Raw genomic sequence first — 21,330 nt, forward strand, 5'->3', positions numbered from 1 at the left:
CCTCTCCTCGGCAGCAGACATGGAGAGCTGCTAGAAGCGCAGCAGCAGGCTCCGGTGGAAGCACCATGAGGTCCCGGCGGCTCCGGGGGGCTCCGAGCCTCCTGCTCCTCCTCCTCCTCACCGCCTCCTGCCGGCCGTGCGCGGCCGCCCGTCACGGTAAGCTGCCGGGATGCGGTCCGCTGTGCGTAAAGCCTGAATTATGGTTCCGCGTTACACCAACGCAGAGCCTACGCCGCAGCCTACGTAGGCTGCGGCGTAGGCTCTGCGTTGGTGTAACGGGGAACCATAAATGAGCCTTAAATCACGACTCCTCTGGTGACGCGCCTCTGTCGCGGAGCTCCCGCTGAAACTACCAGTTTTGAGGTGTTTTCATCACTTCATCATCCTTTTATCTACTTTCCCGATCTTCCCTGTAATGTTTAGTTTTTATTTCTCTAAAACTGCACAAATAATTTGTGAAAATGTCGCTTTTTATCATAAAGTATCTCTTAAAGTCAGCTATTGAGACTGTTAATGATGAAGGGATGAGTATTTCACACTTTTGACACCAGAAATATTTGTATTTTTTTTTTTTTTTTGAGCGTTTTTGCAAAATGTTGAGCATCAAATCGGGAGAAACTCCGTAGGCGCGTTCATGTGCCCCTCCAGCGGTTACAGCGGTGCCAGATCGCGTCACTGGCGCAAACGCAGAGAGATGGCTGGATCTGGCTGAGTCACCGACTCATTTTTTGTTTGTTCTTAAACGAGGAGGGAGGGGGCCGCGAACGCATCATCCTCTACATCAGAAATTTCCCTGCTTCTCTGCAGCTCCGTGACGCCAACACAAGCAGACGTCAAACACTGACACGCGGACTGGATGCACGGATACGGCTGTTGATCATTTTTAAGAGGAATCTATTTGGGGGCACCCTGTTATGTACAGTATTTGTGGTGGGGGGACTTTAAACCCTTTAAGTCTGACTTGTGAATCTAAATTTCAATTTCAAATTTTGAAATGAAATTCTGACTCTGCAAATTTCAGAAAATGTAACCTTATACAATTGAATAATTAGAAGACAAAAAAATAAGAATGACTTCTTTTATGAACTAAGATTTGTAAATCTCAGGAATTGAAATTTTGAGAGTTTGAGACATATGAAAACACAAATTTATATAAAAAAAAAAAAAAAATCTTTTTGACCATATAAGATTTTGACCTATGGGGGAAAAAAAAATAATCTGACTTTATAAACTGTGACTGTGAAATGTGAATTTGAAAAAGCTCAGACTTTTATAAACGTACAATTTGGAAGAAAAAATTCAGTTGAGTCAAAGGATATTTGTCAGTTTCCTGACATGTGGAAGATGTACAGAGTACAGGTGTGGTGGTAAATATGATCCAGACAGACATACATAAGTAAGACGGCAGTGCAAAAGAAATGTAGATTTTACACGAAAATATGCAAAAAGATATTTAAACAGCATGTTCTAATAGATTATAAGTCTATAGGATGTGTATACACCGAAGTGCTAATTGGCGAATGTAAAGCAAAAGACAAAAGATGTTTAAAATCTAAGAAATAGTAACTTTAGGAACTCACAAATGTGTGCGTAAGGTTTTTCATGCGGATCATCTGCCCTATCTAGTTATGTAGAGGCAAGTACTTCCACACATTAAATAAAAACAACACATTTAACCAGTTAATCCTGTAAGAAGCTCTGTTCTCATCTGAGCCTTGTTTCTCTGAGTGACAGGCAGTGAGGGTTACTGGGTCACATTTCACATCTACAAGAACCTTGCAAGTCTCCATGCAATGTATTTCTGACACCAGTCATATTTCCAGTTACAAATACAGTTTATTTCTGTTTTAGTTCAGTATGGTAATGAAAAGCTGATATTTGGAATTATTTGATTAGATTAAACTTAATTGTCACACAAGAGCAGCAAGTACAATGTATGGCTACAATAGATGGATAAATACTTTATTGATCCAGATTCAAAGTATTCAATGGCTACATAAATTCCATAAGTAGTGATTGGTATCAAAAACAAACATAATATAATGATAAAACAGTACAATAAAGAACAGATGTGTTTTATCAACCATTCTTTCAGTCAAACATCACATTTGACTGCTGTCAGTAGATTTATTACATTTGTTTTCACCCAAAATGGGGTGTGGCCATCCTGAGCAGAGGGGTTTGGGATATACATTTTTCATCTATTAAACTACAACAAAAAGGAGGAAACCCTAAAAGCAGAACTCAAATGACATACAATAACCCACTGTGTCATGGCAGGAGAGCCTTCAGACCACAGACGGCCAGAGTGAGTTTCGTAATGCCGATGACCAAAGAATGATATTTGTTCAGAACTTACTTCTGCAGCTTTTTAAACATGTAGTGGAGATCTTTGTTATTTCTCCTTGTTTTGTCCTTGTCTTTTCACAGATTAAATCTCTCCTTCAGTTTGTCCCAAAACGTCACTATTAAAGACCCAGAAGTCCAGAGCAGCAGCCGTAGGAGTTCAGTTAAACCAGAATAGTGCTTATGCTGCTGTACATGTTAGTTTATTAAGTCATTTTTTTTAACAATTTCCAACAAAGGTGCAAACTAAATGTAGAAAAAAATCCACACAGATTCAAAATAAATTAAATAGAAATAAGATGAATAATAAGAGTAACATTAAAAAAAATTAAAATAAGCAAATGAAAAATAAAAAGTTATACAAAAACATTTAAAAGGGAAAGAAAGTGTTGCAATATTGAAGCTTAAAAACATAATCAGACATGAAACAATGCTGCAATTAGAGACATTAAAAACTTAAATGAAGAATAAAAAGAGAACAAAATTAGCTAAACTTGAAGTTGGCACATAGGTGTCATTGATGGCCTGTTGTCTCATTATTTATCCACTTTATTTACCGGTAATTTATTAATAACTATAAACATTATTATTTAACATTGTTTTTCCAAACTGTATAGTAGTTTTTAAAACAAAGTTACTGCAAGGGTCTGAAAGGCATTGAAACGTACGTCATTTAGCCATGAGTCATGTATAAACTTCCTGCACCTAGTAATTACCGTGACCGCCTGTCTGAGACAGACCCAGCACTTTTCAGCACCACGGACAGCGAACACAGTTCCAGCACTGATGTGCTGCAGGTTCAGCACCACGGACAGCGAACAGAGTTTATAGCACTGATGTGCTGCAGGTTCAGCACCACGGACAGCGAACACAGTTCCAGCACTGATGTGCTGCAGGTTCAGCACCACGGACAGCGAACAGGCAGTTCGCGCTCTACTGAAAGCAGGGAAACAGTTTCAGCACCACGGACAGCTCCCTGGCCATGCATCTGAACAGAGTGGGGAAAAAAAACTAATTCCCGGTAGAAATTTAACATTATTATCTGTTCAGAGCTCACTTATGACAGCTAATCTTTCTAATATTTAGAGAGGTTTCTGAAGTACGACGGCGTATTAGGGCCAAATTAAGACAAAAAAAAAATTGAATTTACGAGAATAAAGTCATAATATTATGAGAATAAAGTCGTAACATTACGAGAATAAAGTCATAATGTTGCGAGAATAAAGTCGTAATAGAATAAAGTCGTAATATTACGAGAATAAAGTCGTAACATTACGAGAATAAAGTCGTAACATTACGACAATAAAGTCGTAATATTACGACAATAAAGTCGTAACATTACGACAATAAAGTCGTAACATTACGACAATAAAGTCGTAATATTACGAGAATAAAGTCGTAATATTACAAGAATAAAGTCGTAATTTATGAGAATAAAGTCGTAATATTACCAGAATAAAGTCGTAATATTACCAGAATAAAGTCGTAATATTACCAGAATAAAGTTGTAATTTATGAGAATAAAATCGTAATATTATGAGAATAAAGTTGTAATTTATGAGAATAAAATCGTAATATTATGAGAATAAAGTTGTAATATTATGAGAATATAATTTATGAGAACTCTAACAGGAAGAGCCGTGTTAAAATGAGGAAATGAGGACGACGGCGTATTAGGGCCAAACTAAGACAAAAAAAAAAATTGAATTTACGAGAATAAAGTCATAATATTATGAGAATGAAGTCGTAACATTACGAGAATAAAGTCATGATGTTGCGAGAATAAAGTCGTAATAGAATAAAGTCGTAAAATTGCGAGAATAAAGTCGTAACATTACGAGAATAAAGTCGTAACATTACGAGAATAAAGTCGTAACATTACGACAATAAAGTCGTAATATTACGAGAATAAAGTCGTAACATTACGAGAATAAAGTCGTAATTTATGAGAATAAAGTCGTAATATTACGAGAATAAAGTCGTAATATTACGAGAATAAAGTCGTAATATTACGAGAATAAAGTCGTAATTTATGAGAATAAAGTCGTAATTTATGAGAATAAAGTCGTAACTTATGAGAATAAAGTCGTAATATTACGAGAATAAAGTCGTAATATTACGAGAATAAAGTCGTAATATTACGAGAATAAAGTCGTAATTTATGAGAATAAAGTCGTAATTTATGAGAATAAAGTCGTAATCTATGAGAATAAAGTCGTAATCTATGAGAATAAAGTTGTAATATTACGAGAATAAAGTCGTAATATTACGAGAATAAAGTCGTAATATTACGAGAATAAAGTCGTAATATTACGAGAATAAAGTCGTAACATTACGAGAATAAAGTCGTAATTTATGAGAATAAAATCGTAATATTATGAGAATAAAGTTGTAATATTATGAGAATATAATTTATGAGAACTCTAACAGGAAGAGCATCTTCTCCCTGTGTTAAAATGAGGAATATTGAGCATCTTGTGAAGTTGTATTTATATATTTATAATATATTTAATATTACGACTTTATTCTCGTAATATTACGACTTTATTCTCAAAATATTACGACTTTATTCTCGTAATATTATGACTTTATTCTCATGTTATTATGACTTTATTTTTGATTTTTGGCCCTAATACTCTGTCGTACTGAAGATACTAATTTGTTGATATAATGATTTGTATCACACTCGTTGTTACTTTTATTATGCCGATTTTTCACACTTTTATCACAGGCCACCAGATCAATAAAATATCAGAAAGATTTTAAACTATTACAAATGACTCATGAGTTGAGTCAAATCTCATAGAAAGTGAATCTATATTAGGTTGAGAACAATTTGACACCAAAAACCAGACAGACGTATTGATTCACATTTGACATTAATCAAACTTGACTCATTTCTGCGTAAAATGTCAGATGGTGAAACCAGCAATGCTTTTGAGCTCGGTATACACCAATACTCATCTGTGGAACAGAGAAACATTGGTTTTATCTTTTAAAAAATGTATATTGCAGTATTCTACCGTATATTGCGGCTAAAAGCAGCAGTCACTGATTGGACTTCCATTTTTCTTTACGCCGGTCACCTCCATATTTGATCAAACAGACTTCGTGGAGGCCGTTCCCTGACGATTTGAATGTGATTCAGGATGCTAGAGTGTAAAGGTGAGGGTTCAGAGGTTCAGCAGAGCTGTGGAAGGGCAAGACTCTGTTACCACGCTGTCAATTTACCTCAGCTTCATCCACAGTGAGTCATTCCACCTTAAATATCTCCTGTCATTTCACTTTAAATAGCTGTTGTCAGGCATCACAGTGCCATTATGAAGGCAGAGGGATAAGTGAATAATGGACAATAAAAGCAAAGCGCGGAGACACTGATGATGGTGTTGATGATGATGACTGATCCGCAGGAAGACATTTACATCCATTTCAGCATCTGTGAAGTCCCGGCAGTGACGAACAAAGCTGCATGCACTTCTCACACGTTTAAACATACAAACTGGGATGAACAACACATATATTTTTCATTATGCCATTATTTATTTAACAAATATGAAGCCAAGAAAAAAAATGATATGGACAATATCAAGTACACCATATTTTGTCGAATCAAACATCTAAGCCAGGGGTCGGCAACCCAAAGTGTTGAAAGAGCCATATTGGACCAAAAACACAAAAAGCAAATATGTCTGGAGCCACAAAAAAGTCTTGTATCAGCCTTAGAATGAAGACAACACATGCTGCATGTATCTATATTAGTTATAACTGGGGGAAGATTTTCATTTTTCTTTCATTATGCACTTCGAGAAAAAAGTCTAAATGTTGAGAAAAAAGTCTAAATGTCGAGGAAATATTCAAAATTTCATGAAAAAAGTCAAATTGTTGAGAAAAAAGTTGAAATGTCGAGAAAAGTCAAAATTTCGAGAAAAAAGTCGAAATGTCGAGATTAAAAAGGAAAGGAAAAAGGAAGAAAAAAAGAGAAAAAAAGGAAAAAGAGAAGAAAAAAGAAGAAAAAAAGAAAAGAAGAAATAAAAAGAGACGAAATAAAAAGAGACAAGAAAAAAAGGGAAAAAAGGACAAAAGAAGAAAAAAAGGAAGAAAATAAGTTTGATTAGTCTGTTTCAACGTGACGTAACAATCTAATATGTGGGTTTTTGTCAGTACCTTGTGATGTCTCCAATCAAAGTTAAGGAAACTTGCTTCTGACTAAAGCTACAAGACTCTTTTATGTGAAACAAAGTCCATAGAGGGCGTTACAAGTCAGACATGTCAATATCTCATGCATGGATAGAAGAAAAACCAGAAATAAACTCAAATACTTGTACAAGGCTTCACGTGCAGTCAGGATTTGTTTTTGTCTCTGCTTTTTGGGGATGATGGGGTCCTGTTGGCTTCAGCGAGGGTTGATCTTCAACTCTGACTGGAGCACACAGCGGATGAGGCTCAGTACCTCCAAATCTGAGAGCATGCCTCTCAGTTGGAAAAAGGGTGGATTGTCCTCTCCAGGTCAGGAGTGAGGTGTTTTCTCATGTGGAGACGTTTACGGATCAGGGTCTTGTTCCTGCGTGAGGGAAGACTGGGGCAGGAGATTGATCGTATCTTAACTGTCACCTGTGATCACCAGCTACCGGTGTCTCTTCCTTTGGGACAGAGATGGGAACTGGAAGCAGATCCAGGACACTGTGATTGACTAAAAGTTAAAGGAAAGGACTTCAAATCTGATGTGTTCACCTGTGTCGGTCCGTGTCTTGAACCTCAAATGAAGTTCTGAAGCTCTGTTCATCCGTCCGGACAGAGATTTTAACTGTGTCTGCTCATCAGAGGCGTAATAATGCTTAAACGTCTCCTAAGATGTTTGATAAAAGTGGTGACTGAGTGACGCAGGCTGTAAAATGACTGAGACGTTCAGAAACAGCGAAGGGATGGAGCGATGGTATGTGGGCGGAGCAGAGATAGCAGTGATTCATCGTCTTGGAGTTTGGTCTGGCGGACAGAGTGGTGGAGAATCTCTGTGCTATTTTTAGCAGCGTCTCATCCTCAGTTACGGAGGTTCCCTCTCTGACAGATGCAGCTGAGGCAGCGTATTCATGTCGCCACGGAGACGAGGCTCAGCCACCCTCTTCAGGAGTTTCAGGATGAAATGTAGGAATGTGAAGGAGAACAAATCCCACTTTCTCTCTTACCTTCCTTCCTCATCTTGATGTTACTTTGTTTCCTGTTGTTACATAACAGTTCAGAAAGGGTCATCTTGGTCAAACCGTGGCAGTGGCATCATTAATTAGGGTGGAGTCAAAACAAAACCCATGGTGCAGTGATTTTATGTGTTTCTGTGCTGAAGGGCAAAATTTTGCAGGTTTTCCTCTGTTGTTCAAGGAAGATTCTTCCAAGAAAAAGGGCTCAAATAAACCTGTTTGGTATTAAATAAGTCAGTGGTTCCCAACCTTTTTTCCTTGGAGCCCCCCCTACTTGTGTCTAAGACCAGCCGGGCCCCCCGACCCGTACGTACTAGCACCAAAATAGTCTTTAAAGGAGCTTGAGGCTCCTTTTAAGAAATGAGACTCTCTAGCGCCACCCTTCGCCACGACGGCCGTTGGGGGTACTGCAGCCAACAGTGAAGCCGGCACGGGAGAACGGGGAGAACGTGCATGCAGCGTCATGTGACGTCACATCCACAGTACAGGGCGGGAAATTCGGGACCGAATTGCAGCACATTTTGCAGCACACAGCCTGTTCAAGGCAAAGGAGAGATACACTAGAGGGCTCATTGTTTTGGGTTTGGAACGCTTCATCTGACATTATTACTAGAAAACTTAAAATGTATACGGATTTTTTTTAATAAATCTTGCCACAATCCGGCCTCAAGCTCCTTTAATTGAAAAAATTTTTTGATACATTTCTCTTTGGTTTACTCTGGAGAAAAACAAAGTCATATGTATACAATGTCACCAATGTATAAAATATGCATAAAAGGACATAAAATAAATACAATATTTCTGAAAAATGTCTCTTTTAATATGAGACCAACATTTTTTAACATTTTTCCTTTAACAACCTGTCGGAGTAGATTAAATGTTGAGTAATGATATAATAATGAGGACTGAAATAATTTCCTGTATTTGTCACCAGTGTATAAAAAACACAAAAAATATTCAAGACATTCATAAATTATTCCTAACAATGTCTTATGAATGACTCATTCGCAAATATAATTTTTACAACTGCATAATTTCAAAGCAGACAAAGTTTCGCACCCCCCCAGGAGGGGCCCGGACCCCAGGTTGGGAGACACTGATATAAGTAATAAATTATTATAACTTTTATCCTTTAACTCGAGAAACCACAAGCAGCAACAACATTGTGAGATCAACAGAATAAAAAGAAGAAACCTGACTTGCTGAGGTTTCTGTGTGAATTCAAAGGGATTGTGACATGAAAAACACATTTTTCTTGATTTTTTTGTGTTTTGTTGGGTGTCTTGACATCAATTACACCCAAAAAACAACGAACTTTTAACATTCAGTGTATTGTGTGCTTTCTGGGATTTTCCGCATAACTATGCAAAAACGGCGCATGTGGTTTGGTGGCGGATCGTTACGTAACGATCCGCTAAATCACCGCCCCCTCCACCCAGCTTCTGCCTCCGCTCCTCTCCAGCGCACCATAAAGGCTGATTTATGGTTCCGCGTTACACCGACGCAGAGCCTACGGGGTAGGGTTACGCGGCGACGCGCACCGTACGCTGAACCCACGGCGTAGGATCTGCGTCGATTTAACGCGGAACCATAAATGAGGCTTAACACGGAGCTGTTTAGTGTTTAGAGCTTTTGTTCTAATCACCGGAGGAAAACTGCTAAGAAGACCCGCGGCCACTGACTGGACTTAAGATAAGGGGACAGTGCTGCTTGCATGCCTTTATTTTTATGATTGTTTGCTGTGGTTCGCCCTCCTGCTTTTCCGGCTTAACTCCCCGACGCCGCTGTGAGCGTATGGCTGGAGGAGGAGGAGGAGCGGAGCAATGATTGACAGGAAAGGGGGGAAAGGAAGCATTTTTCACGGCGCAAAAAAACACTGTAATAAAAAGCCAGGAAAAGAGTACTAGAGTGAAGTTTTTCTTGTTACACTCTTTTAGACACATTTGAGGGATGTTGGCCAAGACTTTTAATAGTGTTAAAAGCATGTTAAAAATGATGTCACAATACCTTTCAAGAGCAGAGAAGAAAGGGAAAGCAGATTTAATGCTCCCGATGCGTGGACTCACTTCAGACTCGGCTTGTTCTGATAAAAGTCATGATGACGTGAATCTTTGAAGAACCTGCGGCCCAGACAAACATCAGCGATGGAGCAGCCTCGTGTCTGTCGTTAAGAAAGCGATAAAGCTCAGCAGCAGCACACGTGCCCTGTTGTCCATCTGCGGGATCTTAGCAACAGTGTTGACGACCGTCCTCAGGGGCGAGCAGGTGTTTTCCACATTAACTCCGTCTGTTTCCTCTCCCTGACAAAGCAGAGCCGAAAACACTTTTATAAGAGTGACCCTAACGTGAACCTGGAGATGAAGGTTTCTGCATGACTTCACCCTCTTCTTCCTCCTCCCAGCTGTGGAGCTGCAGGATGTTTTACAGGAAAACTGCTGCAGCTAGAGAAGGAAAGAGCTTCAGTTTCAGTTTAGTTTCATGTTGGCAACAAAATGTCTACTAACGCTAACAGTTTTATTACACTAATAACATTACTGCAAAGAAGCAAAACAGATAGGGACTGGGATTAGGATCTACATGAGGTCATTTCACCCTGCCCAAACCTAAAACCGATGCACTAAAAAGAACAGTAATGTACAGGGCAGTTACTTACTGGAATATACTTCCAGAAAATCTTATTTCAACTAGTGGGAGAGTTGGTTTCAAGAGGAGACTAAGAAAGGAAGCTCAAAAGAAACTGGTTGTTTTAGATTGTGTCTGGTTTTAGCTTATTGATTTAATTGAGTTAGGTGTTACATAAATAAACATATTTTCTTGTTCTACATTTAATTTCAATTTTTAGTATTTTATTTTGCTGAAGTTTTGTGACGTTTCCGGTTATTTTCACTATTTATTTTTAAATTTTCTTCTATTGAAATACGTTTTTTTTGTTTTTGTTTTTGTATCTGCCTCATTTAGTATGCACTTATTTATCTTTAGTTGTACTTGGATATATCTTTAATCTATCTGGTTTTGGTTGTTATTTGTTATTAGTTTTTTGTTTTTTTTCATTTTCGTTTTTTTCATATAGGAAAAATCATTTTCTTTTTTTCATTGTTTTCTGCTTATTATTATCTTTAGTTTTTATTTGTTATTGTTTTTTTGTCTTGTTTTAGTTGTTGTTCTTTGTACTTGTTAGTACTTTGTTTGATTCTGTTTAACTAACATTTTATATTGTACTGTAAAAGTTTTATAGAAATGTATATTTGTACTGTTGGACCCCAGGAAGAATAGTTGCTGCTGAGGCAGCAACTAATGGGGATCTGAAATAAATAAATAAATAAATAAATAAATAAATAAATAAATAAATAAATAAATGTAGGCTCCATTGAGCTAAAAGGGGGATGCAGGAAAATTCCCACCTGGGTTTTTCTTCAGGGTCCGTGGAGGTCCTGCCTTTCTGATGTGGGGCATTTGTTACTGAGACTGTATGAGACTATATATGACTATTATTTCTGTCTCTTGGTTTTGCAGCATCTTTGGGAAGCCACTTTGGGTGACGTTCTTCTCTCTTCTGTCATTCATGTGTTTGCAGGTTGTTTGTTTGAGAAGAAGCTTTGTCCCAGAGATCAGCAGTGCAACGATGGTGAGTTGTCGCCTCCACACACGTCGGTGCAGAAACTCAGATCCACCCCCAAACCGGACTCACTGGTCTGTTTTACATCCGCTCTGTCAAATTGTATCTTTGTTTCTTCCTTTGAATTTCTTCTGTTTGAATTGTTGATTTTTGAATCATTTTTCATGCTGGTTGAGATGCTTTTGTCCCTGGAGGATTTCTGCTGGCACTTTGTAACATTGGTAAAGATGAGTATCTGTGACAACCAGTACTCGAGTTGTAAAAATAAATCAGGAGGGATGGTGGATTTTATCATATGGGGACAGATAATTTGTGCTGATTACAAATATTATAATATATTACAAATAATAGCAGTGACCAAAACACCTGCAGAAATACTGCAGGAATGACATAGCAGCAGTTAAATGCAGCCTTCTGTAAGCTTTAAATATCCACTGGGCTTACATCAAATACATCAAAACACAACAATAAAAAACAGTTTTCTGAACTTATCAATATGACTCTGTCCTTCACAGGATAAGTAAAATGGATCACTGCAAAAACTCAAAATCCTAACAAGAATATTTGTCTTATTTCTAGTTAAAATGTCTCATTTTAGTAAAAAAAAAATCTCATTACACTTAAAACAAGACTCAAAAAACAACAATTTTCACCTGTTTCAAGTAGATTTTCACTTAAAATAAGTAGAAAAATCTGCCAGTGGAACAGGATTTTTTTGCGTGTAATGAGAAGATAAATCTTGTCCCACTGGCAGATTTTTCTACTTTATTTCAAGTGAAAATTTACTTGAAACAGGTGAAAATTGTCAAATAAGTAATTTTTCTGGTGTTATTTTTCTGGTGATGACTCTAAATGTTGAAATAGCAGTAAAACCACATTCATTGATGAAATGACATAAGGGATGGAAAGGGGGGATGATTTTGACCATTTTTATTTCAGGAGGGATGCCATCCCCCCTCATCCCCTTCATCCCCCCTCAATTCGAGTACTGGTGACAACAGAAAGCACCAGATTTAGCTTTGAGAAAAAGATGTAAAATGCAGATCAGTTAAAGAGCAGAAGTCAAGGATGAAGAGCAGGCCGTTTTCTTTCCCCTCAATCATCATGTGGAGTCTGAGGATGGATGAGATCGTAAATGAGACGTGGCTGCAGCAGCGCTGTCATCTGGACATGTGACATGTCGCCCAGAGGGATGGAGATACCTGCTGATGCTGCCAGTGATGCCATTATTGCAGCCGTTGCCGGGCAACAAAACACAACCCCACCTGCTAACTGATGGTTTTTGAACTGGGGTTTATTTCAGAATCAGAATCAATCTTTTAATATAATTTAATATATTTTACACTGCAACAATAACATTTCTCTCCAGGGAGGATTCAAGGATTCGGTTCAAGTCAGTTCAGTTAATTCAGCCGTGTACCTGATTGAGCTCTAACGATGTGCTCGTGAACTTTGATTAGTTTTCATGGTTCAGGATCAGGCAGCAGAAGTTAGGATGAGTTATTAACCCGTTCCCAACGAGGCTTATATATGACAGCCCTGTTTTAAAATGAGGAACCTCGTTTAAAATGATTTTATCTCAACAGCTATGAGATCCGTTTAAATTCATCTGGTATCAAAACAAAGGGAGAACATGAAGATTAATCAGGAGTCAGTAAATGAAGATGTCTTTGTTTTTTTTTAACAATATTTTTATTGAAGTTTAACAAGCACATCAAAACTTATGTCAAATTTACAAACTTTTTTTTCACATTTATATACATATATATCCCCTAAAACAATCAAACAACAAACAGTAAAAAAAAAAAAAAAAAATTAGACATCAAACTAATAAAGTGCTGTAAAATTTAAAAAAAAAAAAAAAAAAAAAATGAAGATGCCTTTATTTTAAAAATCACTTTTCTCTTCTTTTTTTTTTAAAGTGCGATTATTTATTTAACAAAAATGAAGACGACAATCATCTGGGTAATCCCAAGTACCCCCTTACTGCTTCCAGAGCATTTAAGAGGGGAAGTTTCAGCCAGGATCATGGATAAACTGATCATCAGCAGGCGTGCAGACCTCGATCCCAGCAGATCTTTTAGCAGTTTGCTGGTCCGGAGCATTCATGCATGTGTAAACAGTGCAAAGAGGGAAAGACATCAGCTATTGTTATGGATGTGGTGATGTGCAGGATATAAACCTTTGCACGTCAGCATATTTTATTTGCAGAGTTGGACTCTGACCCGTTGTGGAGGTTCTTCTGGCTCTCTGTGTCGCTGAAAACTCCCACATTCCGGCTGAAACTAGCAACCGGCCCAGGATATCTTCACACAAGAGCACGTTACAGGTTTGGTGATGAGACGTCTGTAAATGACGGCTGATCCCAGCTGCTGCTGCGACCGTTGGCCTCGGGAAGCTTCAGGGAACGTCCTGGCAGGCCAGACGTGACCGGGATGTGTCAGCCCTGCGGTGGCAGCTGCATTATTGATGATCTGTTTCTGGGTTCGGGGGGGACTCTGACAGGCTTTCACTGTGAGCTGCATGAAAATGAATAAATCAGCCTTGTGAGCGCAAACATGCAGGCATGGTGGTCGGCTATTGCAATACACACCAACTTAATCCAGACTAGGGATGGGTGATATTTTACCGTTCACGATAAACCGTCAAAAAAATTCCTCACGATAAGAATTTGTATCTCGCGGTAAAAACGATAAATTCCTGTTGATGATGTTTTTGTGTAAGAAGGAAGGAAGGAAGGAAGGAAGGAAGGAAGGAAGGAAGGAAGGAAGGAAGGAAGGAAGGAAGGAAGGAAGGAAGGAAGGAAGGAAGGAAGGAAGGAAGGAAGGAAGGAAGGAAGGAAGGAAGGAAGGAAGGAAGGAAGGAAGGAAGGAAGGAAGGAAGGAAGGAAGGAAGGAAGGAAGGAAGGAAGGAAGGAAGGAAGGAAGATGAGCCTGAAAGAAAGAAAGAAAGAAAGAAAGAAAGAAAGAAAGAAAGAAAGAAAGAAAGAAAGAAAGAAAGAAAGAAAGAAAGAAAGAAAGAAAGAAAGAAAGAAAGAAAGAAAGAAAGAAAGAAAGAAAGATGAGCCTGAAAGAAAGATGAGCCTGAAAGAAAGAAAGAAAGATTCCCATTGATGACGTTTAGTAGTATTTAGTATCTTTTAGAGCAGTGTTTTGGCTCCAAAGACTGAATGTGGTGATAGATTTATAGTTAAAAAGATGGAGTTGAATTGGTTTTTTTCTATCGTCATTTTTATAGTTATCGGGATAAATGCCAGAAATTATCGTGATACATTTTTTAGTCCATACCGCCCATCCCTAATCCAGACTTCTCTCTCATTATCAAGCTTTTAAGATTTCACTGAAATTAAAGATCTGTTTTACAAGCACATTCTGGCCAAAATGCTGGCAGTATATTAATCTGAAATGCAATCGATTAGTTACTAAATATAATGGGTAAAAGTACAAAGATAGGGAAAAAAAAAACAGGGGATGTCTTTGGTTTCAACAGCAGAGCTGGACAAGCCCTCTGACATCATCCACAGGTTTTCTCAGTAATTGATGGCGCCGTATTGTCTGCTGCTGACTCCGCCCCCCCCCGGAGAGCAGCTGAAACACTCCCGGCTTATCTCAGTCAGTCGTCTAGTTCAGCTTAGATTAGCTCAGCTGCAACTGTATCGTCTGCCTTCAGACAGAAGCATCTCTGCTGCCGGGGCCTCCATCACCAGCTGGAGGAGGCAAACCCGGGATGCTGAGCTGAGCTGAAGACCTGGCGGAGGGCCGGGGCTCCCGGCTCCAGCTGCTGCCACCACTGGAACGCTTCCAGACGAAAAACATGATCATCTGTTCAAACTCTCACTCTGACCCAAAGTACAAATCTGCATTTGGTGCTGAATCCTAGCAGATGTTTTCTCTGCATGTACACACACACACACACACACACACACAGAGCGCTGTGGAGGGTGGGGGGCGTGAACAAGGTCTCCCTCAAGCAGCTGCTCTCATCCAATCGCAGCTCAGCCTGGCCGTCTCCATGACAACAGTGACATCAACGGCCTCATCCAGTGTCTCCCTCTTGTGTTTATCTGTGTGTGAAGAGAAGTGGGGGGGCAGAGGGGATGACTCACCACAGCCCACACACACACACACACACACACACACACACACACACACACACACACACACACACACACACACATACACACACACACACACACACACGCTCTTCCTGATTCTGTTCTACACTCGAAATCGTAAAAAAAATGAATTTCTAATTGACTTTTACTTCTTATCAGACAGAACGGACCTCAGATATTTCTCATATTTTCTTTTCAAGTTAATTTAGATTATTTACGTGCATCTGTTTTTACATTTCCGTTCCAGCAACAGCTGGTAAAGAGCCGTTCAGGAGGTGGAGCACTAAATGCTGATGTTGTACCAGACCGGGCGTTGTACTGATGATTTAGTAGGAACCCAGTATCAATGAGAAACACAATGTTCCCCAGGGAAATATATTTCTCTTTCTGCTTCAAAACTATTCCGGGAATCTGGAGGAATGTCCGACAAGGGAGCAAGTCTTTAGTGGACATCTCTGATCGTTCTGAGACTGTAACAAGAACCACAGGGCAAGAACCGTCAGCCGCCAAACAGAAGACCACGCCCCTAACTGTACAATGATTTAATGATTTTTATATACCGTATTTTCTGGACTATAAGTCGCATCCGCTCTATTTTTTAAAAAATAATAAAAAAAAGATATACAAGCCGCACCTGCATACAAGCTGCATCCGCTCTATTTAAAAAAAAAAGATATGCAAGCCCCAGATATTTATGTTGTTAGATTAGATATTTACTACAGAACGATTTTGAACTGTAAATGATGTACATGTTTGTACCTAAATAGATCCTTTTAACACTGCAGCAACTTTGCTGATTAAAACGGGACAGAACCAAGAGAAAATAACCAGTATTTATTTATCTATTTATCTGTTTGAAATCTGCTTCTACCTACTTCTATCTGCTAAAGAAGAAGTAGCGTATTCTTCTTTGCATATATTTTGTTTTAGTTTTGATTCTAATTCCGGATAGAGCGCCCCGAGCGGTGGAAGAAAAATCCACAGATAGCCGCACCTTTGTATAAGCCGCATGGTTCAAAACCTATGAAAAAAGTAGCGGCTTATAGTCCAGAAAATACGGTAATTTCACCCGATGACGTCCATAAAAATCCCCCCCAAAGACAGATGAGAGAGAAGTGAAGAAGTGAGAAGTGAGTCCAGACAACGAGACACCCTAAGAGGTGAAACATCTATAAGGACCGAGGAAACGGGTCCAGGATCTTTAGCAGCTCCTGTTCTACGAATCCTGCACGTGTGTGAGGGTCGGGTGTGTGTCTGTGTGCAGATGGCTTGTTTGGACGGTGTCAGACTCCTCTCCAGGAGCCGGTCCAGTACCAGGTGTCGGCCCCCGTCCTGCACAAGCTGCAGGAGGTTCTCAAGGACCTGATGGTGCAGGGTGAGTCTCTGGACACCAGCACAGCAGAGCTTCTGTCGGATCTCCCGCGTAAAATCTGGTGTCCGTCCATGGGCTCAAATTAATGCCATAAGTATTTTGTATCTGTAAATAAACTTTGTACTTGTAGAAATATTTTGTGCGTGTGAAAAAAATATTTGTACTTGTAGAAATATTTTGTGCATGTGAAAAAAATATTTGTACTTGCAAAAAATATTTGTACTTGTAGAAATATTTTGTGCGTGTGAAAAAAATATTTGTACTTGTAGAAATATTTTGTGCAAAAAATATTTGTACTCGTAAAAAATATTTGTACTTGTGAGGGGGGATATATATTGTTTTTCGGCACTACCTTGTTCTCTATAGCAGATATAACATGAATTACTCCTATGTGGGATCAATAAAGTTCTTATTTTTGCCGTCTGAGAAAATTAAATATATTATATTTGGTGCCTAACTGTTTCCCAAGTATATTAGTGCGTGTGTGAATGAATAAATGAGACGTAAAACGTAAATTTATTTGTAGAAAGATGCTTTATGAAAATAAGTCCATTTACTTGTATTAGTTTACAGCGCAGTCTTGAACATCCAATATGGCGGCGACGTCAGTAGGCGATGCAATGTGCTGATTGGCTCTCCAGAAACGCTTTGAAACCCGTGCCAAAGATCGCTGATTGGCTCTTAGTTTTGGCACGTCAAAACAGTGCCATAACTCGTAGTTGTAAAAAAAGTTTGTAGCTTTTGTAAAAAAGTTTGTAGCTTTTGTAAAAAAGTTTGTAGCTTTGTATCTACAAGTACAAATATTTTTTGCAAGTGCAAATGTTTTTTTCACACGCACAAAATATTTCTACAAGTACAAATATTTTTTGCAAGTACAAATATTTTTTGCACACGCACAAAATATTTCTACAAGTACAAATATTTTTTGCAAGTACAAATATTTTTTGCACACGCACAAAATATTTTTACAAGTACAAATATTTTTTTCACACGCACAAAATATTTCTACAAGTACAAATATTTTTTGCAAGTACAAATATTTTTTGCACACGCACAAAATATTTCTACAAGTACAAATATTTTTTGCAAGTACAAATATTTTTTGCACACGCACAAAATATTTCTACAAGTACAAATTTTTTTTAAGTACAAATATTTTTTGCACACGCACAAAATATTTCTACAAGTACAAATATTTTTTGCAAGTACAAATATTTTTTGCACACGCACAAAATATTTCTACAAGTACAAATATTTTTTGCAAGTACAAATATTTTTTGCACACGCACAAAATATTTCTACAAGTACAAATATTTTTTGCACACGCACAAAATATTTCTACAAGTACAAATATTTTTTTCACACGCACAAAATATTTCTACAAGTACAAATAGGAAATTATTCATGTTATATCAGCTATAGAGAACAAGGTAGTGCCGGAAAACAATATATATCCCCCCCTCACAAGTACAAATATTTTTTGCAAGTACAAATATTTTTTGCACACGCACAAAATATTTTTGCAAGTACAAATATTTTTTGCACACGCACAAAATATTTCTACAAGTACAAATATTTTTTGCAAGTACAAATATTTTTTGCACACGCACAAAATATTTCTACAAGTACAAATATTTTTTTCACACGCACAAAATATTTCTACAAGTACAAATATTTTTTGCAAGTACAAATATTTTTTTCAGACGCACAAAATATTTCTACAAGTACAAAATACTTATGGCATTAATTTGAGCCCATATCCGTCTGCCTTCCGTCAGGTCTGACCTGGAGGGACGACGTGACCCAGGCGGCCATCGGCCGAGAGCTGAGTCACGTTCCCACCGTCCGTCCAACACTCCACGACAAGTCGCCCAAACAGTAAGGAGAGCCGGCTGATCCAGACCCAGGTGAGTGAGCTGGAGACGTGCGGGTGAGTGACCTGGTTTCTCTTTCCTCAGGTCGGCCAGACTCTTGGGTCCTGGTTCTCAGAGGGTTCAGGGTTCAGAAGACTCCGCTGACCCCGAGCTGATGCGGCAGTACATGGACTACATGGTCCTGGAGCCGCCCCGCTCCTCGGTGCACATGCAGACCCCCCTGCTGGACCCGTACACCTATCAACAGGTAGGAGAGGGAACCAGTGGCGTCAATTCAGTGGAAGCTAAGGTATGCCAAGGTTACAAGTCAAAGAACTTAACTAGAGTATCAATCAACACGTCCAGCAAATACTCATCACAGAAGTTTATGTAGCTTATCTGTGTGGCCAAGAAAATTGGAACTTTTTCAAATGCAGTCTCGCTCACTGCAAAAACTCAAAATCTTACCAGGAATATTAGTCTTATTTCTAGTTAAAATGTCTCATTTTTAGTCAAAAAATCTCATTACACTTAAAACAAAACTCATCACCAGAAAAAGAACTTATTTGACCATTTTCACCTGTTTCAAGTAAATTTTCACTTGAAATAAGTAGAAAAATCTGCCAGTGGGACAAGATTTATCTTCTCATTACAAGCAAAAAAATCTTGTTCCATTGGCAGATTTTTCTACTTATTTTATGTGAAAATCTACTTGAAACAGGTGAAAATGGTTGTTTTTGAGTCTTGTCTTAAATGTACCGGTAATGAGATTTTTTTTGACTAAAAATTTTAACTAGAAATAAGACAAATATTCTTGTTAAGATTTTGAGTTTTTGCAGTGTATAATAACTAGTGAAATCGATCATGTTGTTGTGATTTGCATTTGTAGTTATTCTATATGTATTAAGTAATAGAATAATCAATACAAAGAGACACAGAGTAATTCCATAAATGTATTTAAAAAACAAAACAAACCAGAACAGGGTTGCAGAGCTGGAGAGCTGCAGACATGAAGAGAGTCTGGTGTGTGTTGTTGCAGCAGCAGTTCGGTTACCAGGACGACGAGGAGCGTTCACTCAACTCCCTGGACGGCGGCCCGGCCTCGCAGCGCTCCAGGTCTCCGGGAGCCTCTCTGGACCGAGACCGGCAGCTTCTCCAGGACCTGCTGTCCTTGTATCTCACCTCCCCGTCCTCCTCTTCCTCCTCCTCCCCCTCACGGTCGTTGTCCCGCCCTTCCTCGCTGTCCTCCTCTTCCTCGTCTCTTTTGCCGGAGCTGGACTTCCCGCTGGACTACGGCGAGGACTACGTTTCCCAGATGACGCAGCTCAGTGACGAGCCGCCGCAGCAGGAGAAGAAGACGGAGTACGACCTGCTGTCGGGACTCGACGGTGAGATAAGCCAAGGCCTCAGTTTTGAAATATTTGTAATTGTATTTATTTCATCATTTAATGATACATTTTTGTCCCTTTTTTCTGTGCTTGTTTATAATTTTGTGCAAGTTTTAAGAACTCCTTTATTTCTTTTTTAGTTTCTTATTGTTTAGACTTTTTTGTCATTTTTTTTGTCACTTTTGGCCACTTTTATACGTTTTTTTTAAGATAATTTCTTTGAGCCCCTTGTCATCCATTTGCCTTTTGGGATAATTTTGTTTCTTTCCTAATCATTTTTTTGTCGCTCTAGATATTTGTTTTGCCCGTAGTCAATTTTTTGTGAAACTTCTGTGTCTTTTTAATCACTGTCACTTTATTGGTACATATTTCTTGGGATTTTTCCCTTCTTATGATCATCTTGGTTCTCTTCTTTTGGAGATTTTTCAGTTTTTCTTGTAGATTTAGACCTTTTTTAGGGTTAATTGTGGTAAGTCACAGCCTTTTTTTTTGTTCTTTCTCTTTGTTTTGACTTTGTTATGTATGTTTTTCTCACTGTTCCCATTTTCTGGTTAATATTTTCCTTATATCATTTGATCCATTTTACAGGTCTTTTTTTTTGTTGAGTATTTCTGCACATTTTGCTTCTTTATGGTGGAGTTTTGTTTCAACCCTAACCCAGTTATCCGTGTTTCTCTGTGGTGTAAACTTCAGCTCAGTTTTGCCTCCGTGTGACCAAACGACGGCCCTCCGTCTATCCTGCTTGGTGTTTTCAGAGCCGTCTCTGCAGAAGTTGGCGCTGCTGCTCGACCACTACGGCCTCGGGGTCAAGGACCTGTCTCCGGAGCAGAAGGAGGACCTGCCGGCGGCTCTGAAGCAGCTGCAGCTGGAGAACTCATTCGCCCGCAAACAGAGCAAAGGTGCGGCTCCCGTCCTCCCACAAGGAGATCTGCGGGTCTCCACAGCTAATTTAACCAGCTTGTTTCTGTTTATTTATCAGATAAATACGGGAGCAACACTGCCGTAGGGAAGAAGGTGAGCTTGTCACTCCTCCGGCTTCCTGTTGTTTTTAATCACAATTATTACAATATTCCTTTTATTTTCTTGCTCTGAAAGTGCCTGAGCAAATAAACATCCCACCAAACCACCAACTCATATTACTTTTGTCCATTTAAAACTGACAAGTGATGGCGAAATAATCCAATCTGAGGTTGCTCATCTGACTTTCACAAAATCATAATTTTCACCTGACTTTTGATTTGAAAATCCATGTTAAACAATCCCATTTGTGGTTGTGGCCGAAAATCACTCTTTAGCCGGATGTTGTCACCATCCAAACTTGAGAAATCTTGTTTTTTTTTTTTTTTATGAAACCCTTTGAAAGGACAGCAAATGTCATGATGTTTGGTCCATAGGGGGCGCTACAGCTCACAAATCTCAATATTTAATGACCCAACTGAAATAGAAGTC

General features: G+C 38.8%; 1 protein-coding gene across 4 annotated transcripts in view; it reads left to right on the forward strand.

Moving 5' to 3' along the window:
* ptprnb (protein tyrosine phosphatase receptor type Nb) overlaps positions 1 to 21,330 on the forward strand; it is a 46,717-nt gene continuing 25,387 nt past the window's right edge. For 3 of the 4 annotated variants that reach the window (XM_061715903.1, XM_061715902.1, XM_061715905.1), the window contains exons 1-8: positions 1 to 156; positions 11,113 to 11,163; positions 16,533 to 16,643; positions 18,419 to 18,518; positions 18,599 to 18,761; positions 19,533 to 19,881; positions 20,637 to 20,780; positions 20,861 to 20,895. In XM_061715903.1, the coding sequence (XP_061571887.1) occupies positions 66 to 156; positions 11,113 to 11,163; positions 16,533 to 16,643; positions 18,419 to 18,518; positions 18,599 to 18,761; positions 19,533 to 19,881; positions 20,637 to 20,780; positions 20,861 to 20,895 (1,044 nt within the window). In that variant the 5' untranslated portion in view covers positions 1 to 65. The remainder of the gene's footprint in view (positions 157 to 11,112; positions 11,164 to 16,532; positions 16,644 to 18,418; positions 18,519 to 18,598; positions 18,762 to 19,532; positions 19,882 to 20,636; positions 20,781 to 20,860; positions 20,896 to 21,330) is intronic. The other variant, XM_061715904.1, reaches the window with a different exon arrangement.

The sequence above is a fragment of the Cololabis saira genome, chromosome 24, assembly GCF_033807715.1.
Source record: "Cololabis saira isolate AMF1-May2022 chromosome 24, fColSai1.1, whole genome shotgun sequence".
Lineage (NCBI taxonomy): Eukaryota > Metazoa > Chordata > Actinopteri > Beloniformes > Belonidae > Cololabis > Cololabis saira.